General features: G+C 39.3%; 1 protein-coding gene across 2 annotated transcripts in view; it reads left to right on the top strand.

Annotated features, from left to right (window-relative positions):
- The window catches only part of LOC117661774 (transient receptor potential cation channel subfamily V member 6-like), a 93,029-nt gene that overhangs the window by 30,351 nt on the left and 42,285 nt on the right, over positions 1-20,393 (top strand). For both annotated transcript variants that reach the window (XM_034410899.2, XM_034410900.3), the window contains exons 2-3: positions 16,617-16,714; positions 17,049-17,171. In XM_034410899.2, the coding sequence (XP_034266790.2) occupies positions 16,617-16,714; positions 17,049-17,171 (221 nt within the window). The remainder of the gene's footprint in view (positions 1-16,616; positions 16,715-17,048; positions 17,172-20,393) is intronic.

Genomic DNA, 20,393 nt, shown 5'->3' with positions numbered 1-20,393 from the left:
GATTTTGCAATATCCTTCCCCCAAGAGTGGGGAAGGAATGGCGATTTTGCGGTATCCTTCCCCTGGAGTGGGGTAGGAATGGAGATTTTGCAGTATATTTCTCCTGCCATGCCCACCAAGCCACACCCACAGAACCGGTAGTAAAAAAAATTGGATTTCACCACTGGAATGGAGGGTTATTGTTGTAGTGAATGAAAAGTTCCATGGAATTGGAGGTCCAGTTTCAATAATGGGGTAGAAATATAGCTCACAACTGAATATTTTAGATTCTTAATTTTCTCTAACCTTGATTTTCATCTTGAAGATGTTTCATTATCTTCTTTAGTACCATCATCACTTATAGTGCATTGATCATATTATAGAGAAAGGTAATAAAGTATCTACAATAACCCCTAGTATCTAATTCTAGTTCCCGGCTTAGGTACTTTGGAATAGACAGATTTGTGTTCATCATTTTCATTTCATATGATTCTTGTGAGAAAAATAGATCACATCCACTGATGGTTGTTAAGTGCATAACCAGAAGACTTCAAAGAAATCCTTTCATTCTGGAAACTACTTTGGTGACTTGTGCAGATCTCTGCTGCCACCTTTTGGCCTTAAAATGTGACTGTATTAAAAAGGGAATTCATGTAGTTGCCATCAAAATTATTCTGAGTTTAAGTGCTCATTTCTGTTTCTGTTAAGTGGAATTCAAACAGAACAGCTTTTTAAAGAGTAAATTAGGTGCATTATCATAGCAGCTATGTATGGTGAGAATTGCAAATTAATGAAACAAAAATTTTAAATAAAGATTGCACTTAAGTCTCATGCAGAGCTCATTTCACTGTATAATTGTCACCATACTGATTTTAATAAGTCTTAATTCTAGATACTGAAATCTTAATTAATGCTAATAAATATTAGAACGTACACAGTGCATGTAACTGGGAGGGGGTGTCATTTGTAATTCACCAAGACAGCCCCCCCCCTAATTTATATGCCTCTTTGCTCATCCTACAATTCTGAAAGAGATTGCCTGTTTCACTTAGCAGAAAAAAAATATCTTTGTGATACATAGTAAATTGGAGCCTGGAGCTTAAAATCCTTAGAACAACTTCCTTTTCTGAGAGCTTTTCATGCATGTGCCCCAATCAAAAAAGGCATAAGATATGCTCCTAAAGTTTGCATATTCAAACAGAATTTTGTACATGCAAGGTCTTGAGTGTTTTGACTTCGTAAGTCTGAAACATTTTGAAATCAGATTTGCCACTACATCTATTTAGATTTTCAGGACATGTCAGAAGGATTATTTCTACTTTGCTCCTCTACAACAAAAATAGAAATAAAGGACAAGCTTTTCATGTTTCAAATATGGGGGTGTGGCGTTAAAAAGCATATCAGACAATTCAATTCTAAATTCCAGAATGTTCGGTTTGTTCTTGAAAAAACATATTTAGTAGAGTAATTCACAAAACAGAAAGATTAAAAGGCAAGATTTCTGTTTCCGTTGTCAGCTGTTCTAAAAAGAGAAAAAGACAATAAATTATGCTTGTCATGTTGAGGAACAGCATCCTTTTTGGGTATCAGAGCTGCTGAAGAAGGCAATAGCCAAAACAGTAATACTTTCAAATAGTTTGTGTCATTTTTACTTCATATAAGCGAACAAATTTAAGCAAGAAGGATCCATCTTGCCTCTTAAAGAAGGGACACTATAAAAAGTGACCTATTCAACAAAGGACTGCATGGGAATAGTCCCTTGAGCAAAGATCTCACTACTGTTTCCCTTCAGGTGATAAGAGATTCCACCTGCCAATGAAATATATTAATGATCTGAGTGGCTATTGGCAGAAGACACTCTGAGAAGCTTTAATGGGTCAGTAATGGCACAACCAGATCCTAGAACTTTATCTGCTCTCCAGGGAAAAAGCAACAAAACAGATTCTGATAAATGGTATGATAGGCACTCTAGGTACAAGATTATCCAAACTGACCATAAACCTGCCACAAATTGTGCAATCTTATCCATAAAGAATGACCCAAATTTCTGCCAGTGGAGCTCAGATGATATCAGGGCAGTGGCTGGAACTAGTGGAAAATTGTCTTATGTACACAGCAGATGTGAAACTCTCTGAAGAGTGACACCAGTAGAAACTCCCCCTTTGTGTCAAACTCTCTACAAGAATTGACAACATCAAGAGCCCATTCTGTTTCATTTCTGAATCTGGTGGAGGTAATTGTTTTACAGAATTGCTAGGAAACACCAAGCTGAGAGTGTGGGAAAGCTGGTGGGATTGCTTCAATCCATTTTCCAAGTGTGAATTGGTGGGTCGAAGAAGACAGCTGAGGTGTGAGAGAGCCACAGTTACAGACAGTGAATTTGTCTGAGAATGTGTGCGTGACAGATAAATCTTTTGGAATAAATTGGAAAATTTGGATTTAATCTCTCATTTGCGTTAAGAGAGCCTGAATAGAGGCCTTTCTCTCACTCTTCCTTTGTTGCTTGTTTTGTTATAGTTTGGCATATTTTCTTTATCATTTTGTGGCTTTTCAGTGTGATTGATTAAACATTATTATAGTGTAGGCATTTGCCATCTGAATATGTGTCTGACAACTTTCTTCAGTGTCACTGATGCCCCTGATTCAAGAAATGACAGGTGGCAGATTTACCTCCATCTCTTCTAACTACCAAAATCATCATAAAATTACCCTCGTTGTGTGTCCAGGTTGGTGACTCCCACACCGCTATAATGGGTCAAGCATTTACTTGGGTTGCTTTATGGAAAGATGTGGTGGGTATCTCATCTGAATCATCATCATCTAAAGTCCTATGCAGTGACATTTATAGAAAAGTCACTCTCTGGGCAATTTGTTGCTGATAGGGTCCCATCTCCGTGGCAGGCTCTTGACATTGTCACACAATTCTAGAAACCACCACAGGTAAAATTGGGGCTACCTTACAGGAGATTCAAAGATACAACACTCAGGGGAAAAAAGACAAATATAGCAATAGCACTTAGACTTATATACCGCTCCATAGTGTTTTGCAGCACTCTCTGAGCGGTCTACAAATGTCAGCATATTGCCCCAAACAATCTGGGTCCTCTTTCATATCATACAAATATTGTATGTTTTAACAAACCCATCTTTTAACCTTAAGCTAATTACCTTAAGCTAATTATTGCTGTCTTCAGTTAAGATTCTGATCTTGAGGTAACTCTGATGCCTGTTAGATTCCTTTTCTTCTCTTTTGTTTTTACATACAAATTAAACATGTGAAGATGGTATGTAGCAAAGCAAGGTTTTCCGTATAATCACCTATGTTTCAAATAATTCTTCTATGCCTCAAATGGGTACCTCAAGTTTTCTGAGAAAGTAAATGATGGATGGTACTTAATGCCCAATGGCTTGTGTTTGGAGTGAGCCACATGACCTAGATAAATCAAGGTAGAAGGGAACATTTGGTAGATTTATTATTATTCTGTCCTGCATGGCAGTTATTTTGTAAATCATTTATCATTACTCCACCCCTTCAGCAATTTTGGCAAGCTTGTCTCAGATCTCCAAATGTCTCAAAGGTTGGGAAACAATGTTTTATTAATTTAGAGCATAAATTCAAGGATATGCAGATGATCCTTGACTAACGATAGTAATTGAGCCCAAAATTACAGTCATAAGTGATGCTAGTCATGTGACTGCACCTGTTTTTACATCTTTTTTTGCGATGCTGGTTAAGTGAATGTCATGTTCACTGTGCGAATGTCGCAGTCATTAAGTGAACCTATTTTAGCCAATGGCCTTTTTTTTTAATGGTAAACAAAAATAAACACCTGTTTCTGGCAAAAAACACCATAGGTCATGGTCACATGACCGTGGGATGCTGCAAACAACCATACATGCAGGCTGGTTGCCAAGCACCAAAATGTGATCATGGGGAAATGGCAGCTGTCCGAGCTTCAAAACCAGGTCATAAGTAGTTCAACGAGAAAATCCATTGTAACTTTGAATGGTCGCTAAACGACTGGTTTAAATTGTAGAGGACAATTTGTATAGCATTTTCCATCAGGAAATGGTAGATTTGGAGAATGTGACCATCATAGACCCATTTAATGAAATACAGTAAACAAACAAACAAACAAACAAGCATACCCATACACATGAACCCTGACTGCTTCCTTGTGGTAAAAGGAATTTCTAAATAAGAGCCAAAGCAATATTGCCTTGTCTGTTCTATGCTCTCAGAGATATACAGTAATGGTTTGGCCAAATGGTTTTGCTGCAAGATTAGGCAATGTGCTCTCAGGACATATTTCGTGCAATGACTGGGTGCTGTGATGCATTTCAGATTGTACTCGCCATCATCCATAAAGCTGGAAGAGGCGGTGGAATTGCTTCCCCCTTTCTCCCCCTCCTGCGAATACTTATCTCTCCTTGAGCAGCAAATTGTTCTCCCTATGAAGGGGAGTGAGAATAATCAGCCTCTGAAGGAGAGATACCTGGAGCGTTGAAAAGAAAGAAGAGAAAGGCAGCCAGCATAACTTGAGGAGGGGTCATGTGGCCAATTACAAGAATTGGCTGAATGAAAATCGGAGCTGAGTCACCAATTTTCATTGGTATTTTGGGTTTATCTTTTTGGAAGGCTCAAATATTGGGAAACGGATTTGGCATGCATGCTTTGGACAGGAATCGACATTTCAAAGTGGAACTTCATTTGACCTTAACCTCCATCCTTAAGATGTTGAAAAACAAAAAGTGAAGCACTGTATAATGAGCTTTCATCCTTGAGCAATGAGAAAGTAGAGATGAGAAATCTTACATTGTATGTTTATGATGAAATTGTCTGCTTGCCATAAGAATATAAGTTTGACTTCTGCATCCATTTATAAGCTGCCAAGAATATTGTGATATCTGAAGCGGCACGATTTCAAATTTGGTAAAATTCTCATTAATGAGAATCTGGTATGAAAATCAGTACTTTTTGCTTCATGGTTTAATGTTCGACTATATTTTACCTTAATAGAAGTTTGGCCATAAAAATTTTGCTACTCTAAGGAATGCTGTTAACAGTATGGCAGCATAAGAAGTCCTGAGACCCATAAACCCATTTTATGACAGCTGTTAGACCAACCTAGCCCTCCTCAATTGTTCAGCTCTGCTAACTAGGGGACAGATTGCAGAAGGAGTGTTTCCTTACCATTAAGCTTCTGTTTATTGGCTTTCTATTTGTCTAATATACTGAACACCTAATGGACATGATTGACTTAGCTACAAACAATGATTTGGCACACTTTCTTGAAGAATCTATCCCCGTGATGGTGTTCTGCCCCAGCTACGGACCCCAAAGAACGCAGCACACAAAAAGTCCGTACAAACCTTAATTTACTAATTAAAGACTACTAATGAGCTTTCTTAGTAGTTGTTCGAATACAAGTACAATAAAGCAGTGTTTTCTGAACAAGGGCTGTTAATTTAACTTCATTAACAGCCGACAAGAATTCAAAGAATAATAACTGAGTTCTGAGGCACAATATTTCAGATAACCATAATCTTACTGTGGTTGGTGGAATCCCCAGAAGCAGTTTGCAGGAAAACTGATAAGAGAAAAACAAGAGCCGAAATCAAACGTTTCTGTAATCAAGACTCGAAGGAATGTGAACTAAGTTGTTTCCTGCAAATTGCATCAGTCGTCGTCCTTCCTTAAATAGGCTAGGGGAGTGGCCAATTAGCCCCAAGCCTTACTCTCAAGGAGACCTCCTTCTGAGGAGCCACTCCTCCCTTTTTGCAGCTCTGCGCGCTCATGCATCGAGAAGAGGCTCCTCCTCTTCTTCCTCTTCACTTATGGGAGCTTCTGGAGGTTCTGAAGGCCCTGGCTGAATCCCTGCCTCTGGCACCACATCTTTTCCAGCCTCCTCAATGTCCAACTCAAGTGCCAATTGCACAGGCTGCTGGTGCAGCACCACACCAGCCTCCTCACTGTCGGAATCAGCTACTAACTGCACAGGCCCCTGACGGGCCACAACAGATGGTGAACCTATGGCACGCATGCCAGAAGTGGCACGCAGAGCCTTCTCTGTGGGCATGTGTGCCGGCCAGCTGATCTTTGGGTTTCCAGCGCTTCGGCATGCATGAAGACCAGCTGGCCAACACACATGCATGTACCTGAAACCATAACACCTGGTGGCCTGCACGTGCATGCGCACCTGCTAGCAGTTTGGCCACTCGGTGCTGAAAAGGTTTGCCATCATTGATCTATCCTGTAATACCACTGAAAACATACTTACCTTGAGTTGCTATCCATGCAGAAAGTATTTTGGGGAAGCAAAGTACTCCTCCTTCACTAAACTAGTTTTTCAAGCACTATTGCTAAGTTTATTTTGAAAGACTGAAAGCCTTTTGAAAGACTGAAAGGAAAGAGTTTGCAACAGTTTATCATTTTGAAGTTAATTCAGACTATTGTTTATGCAACTGGCATACATCATCAAATATTTCCCAGAATCCATCTTGAAACAAATCTACGAAGATATTTTAGAGATACACCTAGGTATGGAATATAGATTTTTTTAAAAAATATTTAATTTATTGTTGTGGCCCGCCAGCGGCCTGCGCAGATCGTGGCTGATCCCGATGACAAGGAGGCTGGTGTGGGGTCGCGCCAGCAGCCTGAGCAGCCAGCACTCGCGTCGGATAGCAAGGAGGCTGAAGAGGATGTGGTGCCAGAGGCAGAGTCTCAGCCAGGGCTTTCAGAACCTCCAGAGGCTCCTTCAAGTGGAGAGAGCGAAGTGGAGGAGCCTCTCCTCAACGCTCGAGCACGCAGGGCTGTCAAAAGGCAGGAATGGCTACTCAGGAGGAGGAGGTCTCCTCGAGAGTAAGGTTTGAGGATAATTGGCCACTCCCTTAGCCTATTTAAGTCGCATGCAGTTGGTAATTTCTTGCTGGAAACAATGTATAATTATTACAGAGCATTTTGGAGAGTGAGTGTCTTATCGTATCTTGTTTTCTGGGCTGGTTGCCAACCTTTGCCGGACTTTGTTTATTCTTGGTACGTTATAATTTTGATAAGGACCGTTGGTGTGTGTCACAATCCTTGGGAATCCGGAGCTGGGGCAGAACACTTATATGCTATTTTTTGAAAACCATTTTGGTGTAGTAGTTAAAGCACCAGGCTAGAAACTGGGAGATCATGTGTTCTAGTTCTATCCTAGGCACAAAACTGGCTGGGTGACCTTGGGACATTCACCTTCTCTCAGCCCTAGGAAAGAGGAAAGGGCAAACCACTTCTGAAAAACCTTGCCAAGAAAACTGCAGGGACTTATCAAGGCAGTCGTCAGGAGTGAAAACTGACTCAAAAAGACACCCCCCATACACACACATACAAGCACACACTATTTTTTTAAAAAAAATTATAGTGCACTTATGGAGTAAAAACTAATTTCTGGTTTACTTGTGTAATGCATACATTTTTTTACAGAAGTATTTATCTTCTGAATAAATATTATATTCAGTTGTTGTAAAAAGCTACTTAGCTTTCACTTTTTTTTTATTGCTTTGTGGCATGAAGCCATTCTAGTTTTTTTGAGGTTGGTAAGATAGAAAAGTAGAGTTCAACAAAAGGGAAATTCTATTGTCAGACAAAAGAACTTTGGTTGACTATTTCAAAATGGCTGCTGCAGTGTATTCATCATTGTCACCTTGCTGATTCCACCTTCTGTCCAGTGTACTCCAGTGTATTTGAATGTAGTGCAAGATAGAATTTACTTTCAAATCTACACTTATGGCAGCATTTTTGCTTCAAAATGAGGCTGAACATGTGTGAAAGCAGTTACCTCAAGAGATTTTAATGGCGGAAGAAAATCTTAATAGCTTAGGAAGCAAAGCCCCTAATGTCAGCAAACTAGTGGCTTTTGCCAAAAGAACTGACAGAAATATGTGTTCCAAAAATTAGAGTAAGAAAAGTAATTGTGTCAGTTCTCAGTATATTTATACTTGCAATACTGACACATTTTTATCAGTTTGGTTTGAAATTTGGAGGAAATGATAGAATTCATGAAGTAGATAATGGAAAACAAGTTTCAAATTATCAGCTCTGCTACTCCTTCTTATGCAGTATGAAATTTTAAGGACTATTAATGTTGAAGTTGTCCTTTGGCAGAGGCAACTCTGTCACTAACAGCCCACTATAAATGATAAGTAGGTAAGGAAAGCAGTAAAGAAGCTGATCTCATTAATAAAGCAAGTAATAATAAAGGTCTGTCTTAGCAGGGGACCTGGGAAAAATTGCACGTTAGGTAATTCTGTGGCCTTGTAGAGGATTTTAGTTGTAAAACTCTTGTCTTTCTCCCCATGCAAATGGCAAAACCCAGTCAAATTTGGCTAACAGCCAAAGGCTAAGCATTTGGGGGCTTGGTTAGTATTTGGATGAGGCTGGGGAGTTGAAAAAGAAAGCAATGGCGACCCACTATTGATTTTCTGCCAAGAAAATTACATAGAAGGATCCATGTAGTCATCCCAGGTTGAGCTTGTTCAAGCATGTCTTTACCTTTTTTTAATCTTGGCTTTAGTTGGGCAGAATCAATTCCCAGAACACTGTTGGAGACATGAACGTCTGCCAAAAGCTTTGACAATCTTCTTTGGTGCCTTTTGCTACTCAGGACAGCAATAAAGGTTGGCATTTTCACATTTATTTTAATCTTTTCTAATCTGATTCTGCAGGAAGACAATGGCAAGCCATTTTTGATATTGTTAACTGCAAAGCTACATAGGATATGTCCATGACATCATCCAATTTCTCAATGAGGAAATCTTTTTAAACTCTTTTTAAAAAAGAGATGTGTGGCATTTCTATATAACAGAATCCATTAATTAGACTACTTCTGGTTGTAGATAATTAGGAAGAAAAGAAAAATCAGGCATTACCAGCAGCAATGAATTGAAAGTCAAAATATTAGTTCCAATCTAATAGGAAAGATGAATTATTGATAATATAGTAGGAGAGATTATATCATTTTGTGCTTCTGATGAAGTGAGGTGGAGCTCATGAAAGCTAATGCCAGTTAATAAAATTTTAGTCCAAAAAAGATGCCACTGGATTCCTTACCCTTGGGAGTAAATCTACTGAAAATAATGATACTTTCAAGTAAATTTGCATGGCTGAATATCCAGCTGAAAAAAAATCTATTCAGACTTTTTTTTTTTTTTGGACTGTTTAAATAAGGATATATTTGGACTGCAGAGGAATATATTTGTTTTTGATTAGCATTCTACATGTATGTATGTATGTTTATAAGTAAAACATAATAAAATGCATCAATGTATGTTTTCCAACTTGGCATTATGTCCAAAAATTGAAGGGGAAGAGAGGAGAAGAATCTCTAGCAGGAGGTAAAAGAATAATTCAGTATATCCATAATTATTGTTATTACCCCTGTAGTTTGCATCATCATCATCATCATTACCTTTCTGCAAGTTATTCATTTTTATGATATGTGAAAATAAACATTGTCATTCCTATGGCAAGTTCTCCCATAAAACCCCATAATTAAAAGCAGACGGGGAACATTTCCTCTTCTTTATATTAAATGTTAATTAAAACGGTATGATATATAGTTTTAATGAGCTTGCTTTGTTGTTGTTGCCTTTTTTTAATCCTCAAACATTCAGCAGATTCTGAAAGATCAGGTGGGTGATAATTTCTTTCAAAAACAAAACAGTTTGTGGGAGTTGCTCCCAATAGAGTTAGGGAGAATATTAAAGAGTTAGAAGTAAAGTCTGGTAGAACTTAGATGGAACTAGGAGGAGAAAAATACATCAGGAATGAAGTCTATAAGAAGTTTTGGACAAATCAGAACTGGGACCACTAAAGTGGATTGTGATGGAACATGAACTTGATAGAATGTAGCTTATTGTTATACTGCTTATCTGGTTAAAAAATAGTTCTGGATTTCCAAGATCTGTAGTCGCTCAAGTTTCTAGCTTGAGCTTGAAACTAATATACATCATTTGCTCCTGTTCCCTTAAATTGGAATGCATATCCACAAATTGAATCGAACCCCTGAGTTAGGAAGATAAATTCTACATACAACTCTCTTCCTTACCCATATTCTGCCTTGGTCAGTGTGAACTGGAGTTGGTTATGGTGCCATAGAGTTGCATTGCTCCCTCACTCAACCCAACCCCAAATGAACATATATTCTGGTATTTTTTTCCATTTGCATAAAGGAAAACAGTGGCTCTATAAATAAACACCCTAAAGAGGAGGGATCCTGGTATGTGTGCTAGCACCATGTGTCTCAACCTCAGCCATTTTAAGATAGGTGGATTCCAACTCTCAGAATTCACCTTACAGTGACTGAAGTTGACAAATACTGTGGTAGAAGATGCTGTGCTTTGTGTTTATAAGAGAATTTAGCCCACTGCAGCTCAGGAAACTTGAGAAACTGTGGTTCTTGGGCAGTGAGTTCTTAACATTTTGTTCATATAGACTATTTGTGCTTAGGCCTCTATGGTTTACTTCCATTCTTTCTTCTACAATGTAGCAATAACTTGGAAGTAGTTATTACTACATTATTATTGTATCCGAGGGACTAACTAACCTGCCCATCTATTCTGATCAGTTAAAGTGTGTGTGCTCTGAGTCCTGTCATTCATAGAATTACCTAATGGGACCCAGGAAACACATCTTCTTTGTCACTACTTGATCCTCTGAATTAGCATCCCAACCCCAGATCAGTATGGCCCCCACCCTGAGTTTCTTTTAAAGGTCTCTGTAAACTTTCCTTGGTTAGACTGGTTGGCTCCCTTTATGAGTTTGTGTGTTGCTGAACGCTTTCTTCTCAGACGCTGGCTGTTCTTTTACCTTTTCTGTTTTGTTTTTTATTGCTTTTCATGTTGTGTGCCAGCCAAAGTCGCCAGGAGCTGGACGGTCTTCTAAACTTGATCATTATATATTTTTTACATTTCACTATAATACATTATGAGAATGCATACAAACCCATTATCTTTTTTATCTGCCCAATAATAGCATTCAGCTTTCAGTGGTGCCTGTGAAAAGGAGGTGTGTACACAATACAAAGAACTACTCTGGAAAAAAAAAAGATTCATTCAAGTTGGTTTTGTCCATTTATCAGATTTCCATGAAAAGTGACAATGCCAGTAATGAGGTTGAATGATTTTAGGCATTAGTGACTATCGGAAACATTGACCGCAACCTGACTCTCTCTTTTTGTAGTATATGACAAAGTACAGCTCCATGCTATTGCTAAATTCATTTAAAGGGGCATCTTCTCCCTTGCATTTGTCTCTAAATTGCAATGCAGTTAAGAGATAAATGGAAGAAGATACTCCTTTAAATCCATCCTCTGCTTTTATAACATACATTGGAATTTCTATCTAATCCAGACCAGTTAGAAAAAGATTACAGAGGAAATAGTTAGGGGAGAGTCAGGCACAGCCTCCCTTTTAGCCTACAGTATTTTGAAAAACAGTTACCATTGTTTATCATGGGGACACAGGGGTTTGAAATTTCATTATTGGTAGTTAGTTTTTGGATATACTTCCAGGTTATTTTCCCTGTTGCTGCTAGGAAATTCTTGAAGTGTTGGTTCCTTTGCCCAGAAACACACTCGCACCCATACTTCCAGGTATATATTTTTTTTATCTCTCTCTGTTTGTTTGTTGCTTTCTAACAATCTGAGGAGGGCAGATGAAGGAAGATTTAAACTTTGGGGAAGGTGAGAAGGAAGAGGAATGCATGTGTACGTCTAAAATGTTAAGTCTTATAATACAGTATAGTACATTTCTTCCTGAAACCATTTATAATGTAGTGCCTATTTATAAAGACCAACCTAAAAAAAAAAGGTGGGGGGAGTGTTGTATGTAAAGTGGTGCTGAGGGGGGATATTCAGGAAGGAATCTTATTTCCCTCTTGCCAGCTGCGTTTTATCCCTCTCCATGCTTTAAAGGGACTTGATAGTTACTAAATCTTGCTGATAGCCAAGTTTATGTTAAAAAGGAATTAAAAAAAAAAAAGCAAAACCAGGTTTCTGATCATGCCTGCTTCCCATTCTTGCCTTCCTTTCAGGGAATTCATGAGGCTAGCCCTCATGAGGCACTATCAGAGAAGAAACCCTAACATCAGCCTTTCTCACAAATGGAAGGAGGGTTAAAGAAACCTCGTCAGTGTGCTGTGATAGTTCTAAAACAGGAGGGAATAGGAAGCCAGGAATCAGTGCCAGGCTGCCTTCAGTTCAGCTTGAGCTCTTGCTTGGAGCCATGCCAACTGCATTTCCTCATTTCAGGGCATATGCTGGCACAGAGCTCAGGGAGCTTTATGAATCAGGGCTGAGGTGTGGCACTTTGCCCAGTAGATCTGCTGCCTTTCTGACAGGTTCTGTTTTCCTTAACTGAAGTCAACCTTGGCCTGGCATGCATGATCCCTCCTGGTGTTAGGACTTGACATTCTTCAGCTATTCCCACACACCCATTGATTGTAGGCTGGTATTCTGTCATTAGACAATTTGAGTGGGAAACAGCCAAGAACAGGGTTGTTTTGTGCATTAAAGACAAGAATGAAATTAAGTAAACTCAGCTCTCCCATGTAATTCTTTCTGAAATGATGTATTGTCATTTCAGTGATACATACCTGATGGCCCTTGGTGTGAGGACTGCTTGCTAATGTGCCTTTATTCCAAAGCCCTACAGATCTATAAACCATAGGGAGTCTTTCAGTTGTGAGGCAGGAAAATACGTAAAAACTAAATATGCTTCCTATGTATTCATTTAATTATCTATTTAGATCAATGGGTTTTTTTTTTCATACTTGGCAACTTTATGATGTGTGGACTTCAACTCCCAGAATTTCTTAGCCAGCGCTGATTGAAACTGAGATGGAGGCCAGAGGATGGAAAAAATTATTCTGTATTCTTTCCTTTGAATAAAATGCAGCATTGACATTTTTCATAGAATTTGAATAAACTACAGTTGGCAACCAAGTTGTAGAACTTAATTTATTTAGCTTCTTCCTTTTATTTATGGCAGTTTATGGGGAATAATTATAGGGATAATGTTCTGGTCATTCAGTGCTCCAGAATCTAACTTCACAATCACAATGTCTTGTTATGCACTGTTTTAATATCTGCAGCTGAACATTGGAACAGAATATGTTGTCATCCTCACCACACCTGTCCTGATAAATAGATCCTCTTACAGTTTTGTAAGGAAACTGGACAACTCAGAAAGTTGAGCACATCCAAAATAAATCAGACTAAGTAATACTCCATATCTTATTACACTGAGAGACCTGGGTATATTGTATTTTTCTACTTGAATCTTGCAAACATTATATTTAACAATCCTGGAATGGATTGAGGCTGGTTCTTTCCTTCTCACAAATATCCAAAGTCTGAGAACTTGGAGCAAACTCTTCCCTATAACAGAGTTGGAAGGGATCTTGGAATTCTTCTAGTCCAACACCCTACTCAAGCAGAAAACCCTATACCATTTCAGACAAATGGGTGTCCAGTATCTTCTTAAACACCCTCAGTGTTTGAGCACCCACAACTTCTCGAGGCAAGTCATTCCACTCATTAATTGTTCTAATTGCCATGAAAATTTCTCCATAGTTCTAGGTTGGTTCTATCCTTGATTAGTTTCCATCCATTGCTTCTTGATCTGCCTTCAGATGCTATGGAGAATAGGTTGACCCCCTTCTTTTAGATAATAGCCTTTTAGATATTGGAACACTGCTATCGTATAAATATAGTTATTTAACCTTAAGGGGATGGTTTTATTGGTTCAGGAATATTGTGACTGATCTTCCTGGGCTGTCACAAAAATGCAAGGGAGTAGCTTACAAATAAACAATTGTTTTTTTGGAGCTTGCCTTTTGACATTATGCCAAAAATGATCTGAGAGTGAGTTTACCTGATCATCTCATCCCCTACTTTTTCATGGAGTTTTAGATTATCTAAGAGAGGAAGAAGAAAACTGTAATGATGCCCATTGCAATTCCAAGAGGTTGGCTATATAAATTGGCTATATAAATACTCTAATAATAATAGTGTCTTAGTTAATACGGTACCTCCAAATGTGTTTTCTCAGTGGGATTCCTTGTTTTACTAATGGTGATGATGATTCTATAGAGTAGACTTTAGTTTTAAGAAAATGAAATTTGTTCTGCAGGATAGTAATAAAGTCCTGTAAATAGAGCTTGAAGGACGTGGGCTTTTCATCTTGAGAAGATTGAGGGAATGTAATGGTACTCTTCAAATATCTCAACAGATGTCATATGGAAACTCAAGATCTGTTCTTTCTAATTCCAGCATTCAAGATAAACTATATTAAACCACAAGAAACCACCTTTTAACTGATTTTTTTAAAAAAATCTTAATTGTAAGAGGAATTTATAGCAGAACCAATTACCAGAGAGATATGTTCAAGTTTAGTCCAGACAAACATCTCTGAAATGAGAGTATTTTGGATTCTACATTGAACAGGGGATGGAAACAATGGCCTAATTGTTATAGTCCATGGTTTATAATTTTCTTTTCATTTAAAATTGATTTTTCCCCCTTTCAGGGCTAAGTCCAGTAGGGCTGAAATATAGTTTTAAAGGTAGATGGGAGAGAAACCTGTTATGAGTTTTCTTCAAAATCAATGGGCTCTTCAGAATAATGTTATCAACCCAATTAAAGAACACATTTGGATCTTATTCTGAATGCCACCCCAAAATATTTCCCCTTACTGGGTGTTAATAGTAGTTTCCGACCAGCTGCTTAGGTGTTCTGTATCATATGCTAAAATAGTGAAGAGTTTTAGCTCTGACCAGATTTAATGTTATGCTATCAGCAATTTTAGTTGGTAGATACTAGAAAATTGCATATAAGCAGCACCTTTGCTCTTATAAAAAGAGGAACACTGACTCAGTAGAACATGCATTGCTTCTTTTACACAGAAATATGATCTATTTATGCTGTGTCTGTTATTAGGAAATTGCTAAATTGATCTCCTGGTGGTGAGCTAACTGAAACTTTTATAGATTCTATAAGTCAACCCTTGGAGGTGCATTTATCGGCTAAGAAATATGTTTAACTTTTAGCAAGGTAAGATCTGTTATGGTTAGTAGGGATAGAATTAAGACAAGCTTAATAGAACTGATAGATTTCAGGTTTTAAATATTTACTGAAGGCTTAGAATAGAAGGGAGGACTCAAACACAATTCTGCTTGCAATATTTTATATATTTATGAAATGCTATTTCTTTAGTTTGTAATGGAACGGCTATAGTGAAATAGATAATGCTAACCTCAAATTTCCTAAAGTAAAAAGTGAATAACAACCATAATATAGATAACATTTCTGTACAATAAGACAAGCAAAAATTCTCATGGATTTCAACACTTTAGATTTTACCACAAATTAAGTTTTAAAAATTGAGTGTATTTTTTCCCTGACAGACATAAATCAGCAATTGAGAATGCCTCAGCCACCTACACTTATTTTTTAAATTAATGATGGCTTAAATAGGTTCCATGTCATTTTTTAAAGTTTAAATTAAAAGTGTGCACAACATATATTCAGGGTTTGTACTAAATCTGGACTTTAGTACTCAATGCAATATTCATTTTCTTTAGCTCAATATCTATTGTAGATTTGAACCAAAATGTAAATGCTGGTGTCTCCTTTTCCTGGATGTGCATCGTATCAAAATAACTATTGCATACTTAAAGTTTGCTCTATGACTGAGCTACACAAAATCTACTGATGGGCAACTCTTTATCATTATTCCGACTGAGGCTAACAAAACACAAGGCTTTTAGTGTACCTTCTGAGAAAATAAAAGAAAGTAGAGTACAATTGAAGTTGTGGTATAAAGTGAAACACCAGAGAAGCATCAGATAATGTATCTATTGGCATAGTTTTGATATGTATCTGTGATATGCATCTGTATTGCTCCAACATTCATTAATTCTGCATTGACTTACATTGACATTTTGCATTTGCTAGTTTGCGGCTGATTTGTTGCTTTTGAAAATAATCCCTGTGGAGCTGTATTAAGAAAAATAAAAACAGTAAATTACCATGTTTTTTAAAAACCCTATTCCTGAAGGCATTCTATGGTGTTATTACCCAATTAGTAACTAAGTCTTTGTACTTCAATATCCTGTAACAAGAGAAAGAACAATACAAATTTCAGAAATAACTATTCTAAAATAACACTGCCCCCTTTAAATTTAGAAAATCGAAATTAAAAGCAGGCAACATGGCTGAGATGGCCTACGGCCTATCACACAATGGAATGGACCTTCTCAGCTAACTGATGATCTCTTCTTTAACTTTCCAGATTGGTGGCCTATATTGACATACCTTTACCATCTATGGGTCTTATGGGCAAAATAACACTGCTCCCTTTAAAACATAATAAAAATGGCCGGGCTTGGATTGAAGATAACTTGTTATAAATGATATCTACTTATTTCTTGGGATTTTTTTCATTGCCTTATGATTAAAAATAATAATTTTCCTAGTTTAGAAAGACAAGAGCTGATGATGATGATGACGACAAGAGAGATGAAAAGACATTTCTATGTGAATTGTATTCTGTAGTATTCTGAACTGATTACCTTTTGTTCCTGCTTGCTACAGGATCTGGGAATCTCCCCTCCTCCTGGGTGCAAAAGAAAATGATATCTCAGCCATCCAGAAGCTGATAGCTAGCCATACCTGTGACCTTCATGAACGAGGTAGTGATCCAACCTATTTATCATGGCCCTATTACCTATTAAGAGAAAGCACAATTTGAGGAGCAAAGAAGAGATGGTGGTAGAAATGTGGTTGATTGGCATATGCAAGGACAGCTTCAGATCCATGAATCCATAAGACATATGGCATGGTCACTCACATTTATCGTCTGTCAGGAGAGAGGCCACATACAAGAGATCCCAGGAATAGACTTGTCCAGCATTGTCTGTTGTAACCTATAAACATAATTGTCATAGTTGTGGCTATCTCTAGAGGGACTATCCCCAGATAATTGCAATGTCATGATAGCTTCTCTTTCTTTGATACTCTTTGTAGGTGCTGTTGGGGAGACTGCTCTTCATGTAGCTGCCTTATACAATAATTTAGAAGCTGCTCAGCTCTTGATCAATGCAGCTCCAGAACTTGTGAATGAACCTGTGACCTCTGAGCTGTATGCTGGTAATTATTATGATTATTGGATTTATGTCTCATGCTTTGACTAAAATATCAATGAAGAAAGCATCAGTTATCGTAAACATAATTAGTCACCTTCTGGCTCACAATCAGAGGGAAAAAATAACCCCAGAATATATTTATGGAAACTCTATTGAAATAGGTCTTTTCATGATACCCAGCTATAGAAAATAAGATAATGGGATTACTCATGGCAAGATGTTCCTTCATTTTTCTCCAATTACCATTCAGGCCCACTTCCAAGTCTTCAGATGATAATGGGACATGATGGACCTTTTCAGAAGGGTTACTGTATGGAAGCTGATTTTCTGATGAGAAGAATGCACTTCAATGCATATTTTATTTAGGATAAGAATGGCGTATCAGTTAAAAAGAGTCACTATAGATTAGTTCTCAACCTGTGGGTCGCGACCCCTTTGGGGGTTGAACAACCCTTTCACAGGGGTCGCCTAAGACAGTGGTCACCAACTGGTGGTCCTTTGGTGGTCCGTGGAGAAATGTTCATATTTTTGCATTTTTGCAGGTAGTGCAATACGGAAAAAGGAGCACAGCCCTCACTATCCGGAAAGAATGGTGCTGTTGTGGCGGTGGGGGAGAGGGCAGCAGAAGCGGGAAGAAGCAACGTTTGCGATGGCTGGAAGCTGCAGGAGCGAAGCACTACTTTCATTTGCACGGCAACAGCATTCCGCCTCAGTATATTTGTACCAGCTAGTGGCGCAAGGCAGCCCTCCTCTCCTGTCGCTTGGGACTCAGAGTGGTAAATGGTGTCTGATCCGGGGAGCAGCCGGATTTTGCTCTCTAATCTGGATGCCAGATCAGTCCCCTGCAAGCTCTCGTCTCCCTGAAGTGGGGCTGGAAACTTTGGTCGGGCTCCTCGAGAGACGAGAGCTTGCAGGGGGGTGACCTGGTGTCTGCAATGGAGAGCAAAATCTAGCTTCTTCTCTCCGCTGTAAGTGCGGCATCAGGATTCTGCCTTGGTATATTTGTGGCACAAGGCAGCCCTCATCTCCTGATGCTTGGGACTTGGAGAGGTAAATGGTGACTGGTCCAGGGAGCAGCCGGATTTTGCTCTCCATTGCGGATGCCAGATCGGCCCCCTGCAAGCTCTCGTCTCTCGAGGAGCTCTCCCTGAAGTGGTGCAGGAAACTTTGGTTGGGCTCCTCGAGAGACGAGAGTTTGCAGGGGGCTGATCTGGCATCCGCAATGGAGAGCAAAATCTGGCTGCTCCCCAAACCAGACACTGTTTACCGCTCCAAGTCCCAAGCGGCAGGAAACAAAGGCTGCCTTGCACCGCAAATATACCAAGGCGGAATCCTGATGCCACACTTACAGCAGAGAGAAGAAGCTGGATTTTGCTTTCCATTGCAGACACCAGATTGGCCCCCTGCAAGCTCTCGTCTCTCAAGGAGCCGAACCAAAGTTTCCAGCCCCGCTTCAGGGAGTGCTCCTCAAGAAATGAGAGCTTGCAGGGGGCCGATCTGGCGTCCGCAATGGAGAGGAAAATCCAGTTGCTCCCTGGACCAGTCACCGTTTACCGCTCTGAGTCCCAAGTGGCAGGAGATGAGGGCTGCCTTGCGCCGCAAATATACCAAGGCAGAATCCTGATGCTGCACTTTCAGCGGAGAGATGAGGGCTGCCTTGGCCACCGGCTGGCGCAGATATACCAAGGCGAATGCTCATGCCGCGCAAGTTCAAGTAGTGCTTCGCTCCCACATTTCTTCCGGCCCTCGGTCTCTCAGGGAGATGCTTGACTTCCTCTCAGCCCCAAGACACTGGCTGGCCCATGAGATGAGAGAGAGAAAGAAAGAGAGAGAGAGAGAAAGAGAGAGAGAGAGAAAGAGAGAGAATCAGAATGAGACACAGAGAGAAAGAGACAAAGAATGAAAGAGAAAGACAGAATGAAAGAGAATGAGAGAGAGAGAGAGTGAGAGAGAGAGTGAGAGAGAGAGAATGAGAGACAGAGAATGAAAGAGAGAGAATCAGAGAGAGAATGAGAGAGAGAGAAAATGAAAGAGAATCAGAATGAGAGAATCAGAATGAGAGAGAGAGAGTGAGGGAGAGAGAGAGAGAAAGAGGGGAGAGAGAAAGAGAATGAGAGAGAAAGAGTGGGAGAGAGAGAAAAAGGGGGAGAGAAAAAGAGAGAGAAAGAGTGGGGGAGAGAGAGAAAGGGGGAGAGAGAAAAAGAATTAGGGAGAGAGAGAGAAAGGGGGGAGAAAGAGAATGAGAGAAAAAGAGTGGGAGAGAGAGAGAGAGAGAGAATGAGAAAGGGGGAGAGAGAAAGAGAATGAGAGAGAGTGGGGGGGGAGAGAGAGAGAAAGGGGGAGAGAGAAAGAATGAGAAAGAGAGGGGGAGAGAGAAAGAGAGAATGAGAGAGAGAGTGGGGGGGAGAGAGAAAGAGGGGGAGAGAGAAAGAGAGAATGAGAGAGAAAGAGTGGGAGAGAGAGAAAGAGAGGGGGGAGAGAGAGAAAGAGAAAATGAGAGAGAGAAAGAGAGAATGAGAGAGAAAGAGTGGGAGAGAGAGAGAGAGAGAGAGATAGGAGGGAAAGTACCTGAAGGACCCCATCCCATCATTGGGAGTCCAGGTGCTTCAGCAAGCAGCGCACTGGATTCATATTAGTGGTCCGTGAAATTTAAAATTATGAACTTGGTGGTCCCTGAGGTCCAAAAGGTTGGGGACCCCTGGCCTAAGACCATCGGAAAACACATATTTTCAATGGTTTTAGAAATAACTTTATGGTTGGGGGTCACCACAACATGAGGAACTGTATTAAAGGGTCGCGGGATTAGGAAGGTTGAGAACCACTGCTATAGATGAATCCCAGACAACCGTTTATTCTACAACAGACTGTGATAATATAACCATTTAAGTCCAATTTCTCTTTACAGTGCCCAGAAACAGTGAAATATTGAATATGTTTAAGAATATATGTTTTAGACATATAATTTGGCTAATAACTTGCCATATAAACTGTGTGTGCAACTGAGAATATAATTTGCCTTGTTTAAAGTAAGAGTATATTTGAGAACCTGATGTGCATTGTAAGCTAATGTTTTACTTGATCCATAAACAATTTGAAATATGACATGAACAACGAAGTACTCATATATTCAAATGACACCAAATACTAGAAGCAAAAAGGAATGGAATGAACTAAGTTATGTGAATGGACAATAAAATGGCTCATTGTAAGTGATTGCAATCTAAGC

This window comes from Pantherophis guttatus, chromosome 2, assembly GCF_059756535.1.
Source record: "Pantherophis guttatus breed Tessera chromosome 2, ASM5975653v1, whole genome shotgun sequence".
NCBI classification, from domain to species: Eukaryota; Metazoa; Chordata; class Lepidosauria; order Squamata; family Colubridae; genus Pantherophis; species Pantherophis guttatus.
This window is presented reverse-complemented; position numbering and strand designations above follow the sequence as displayed.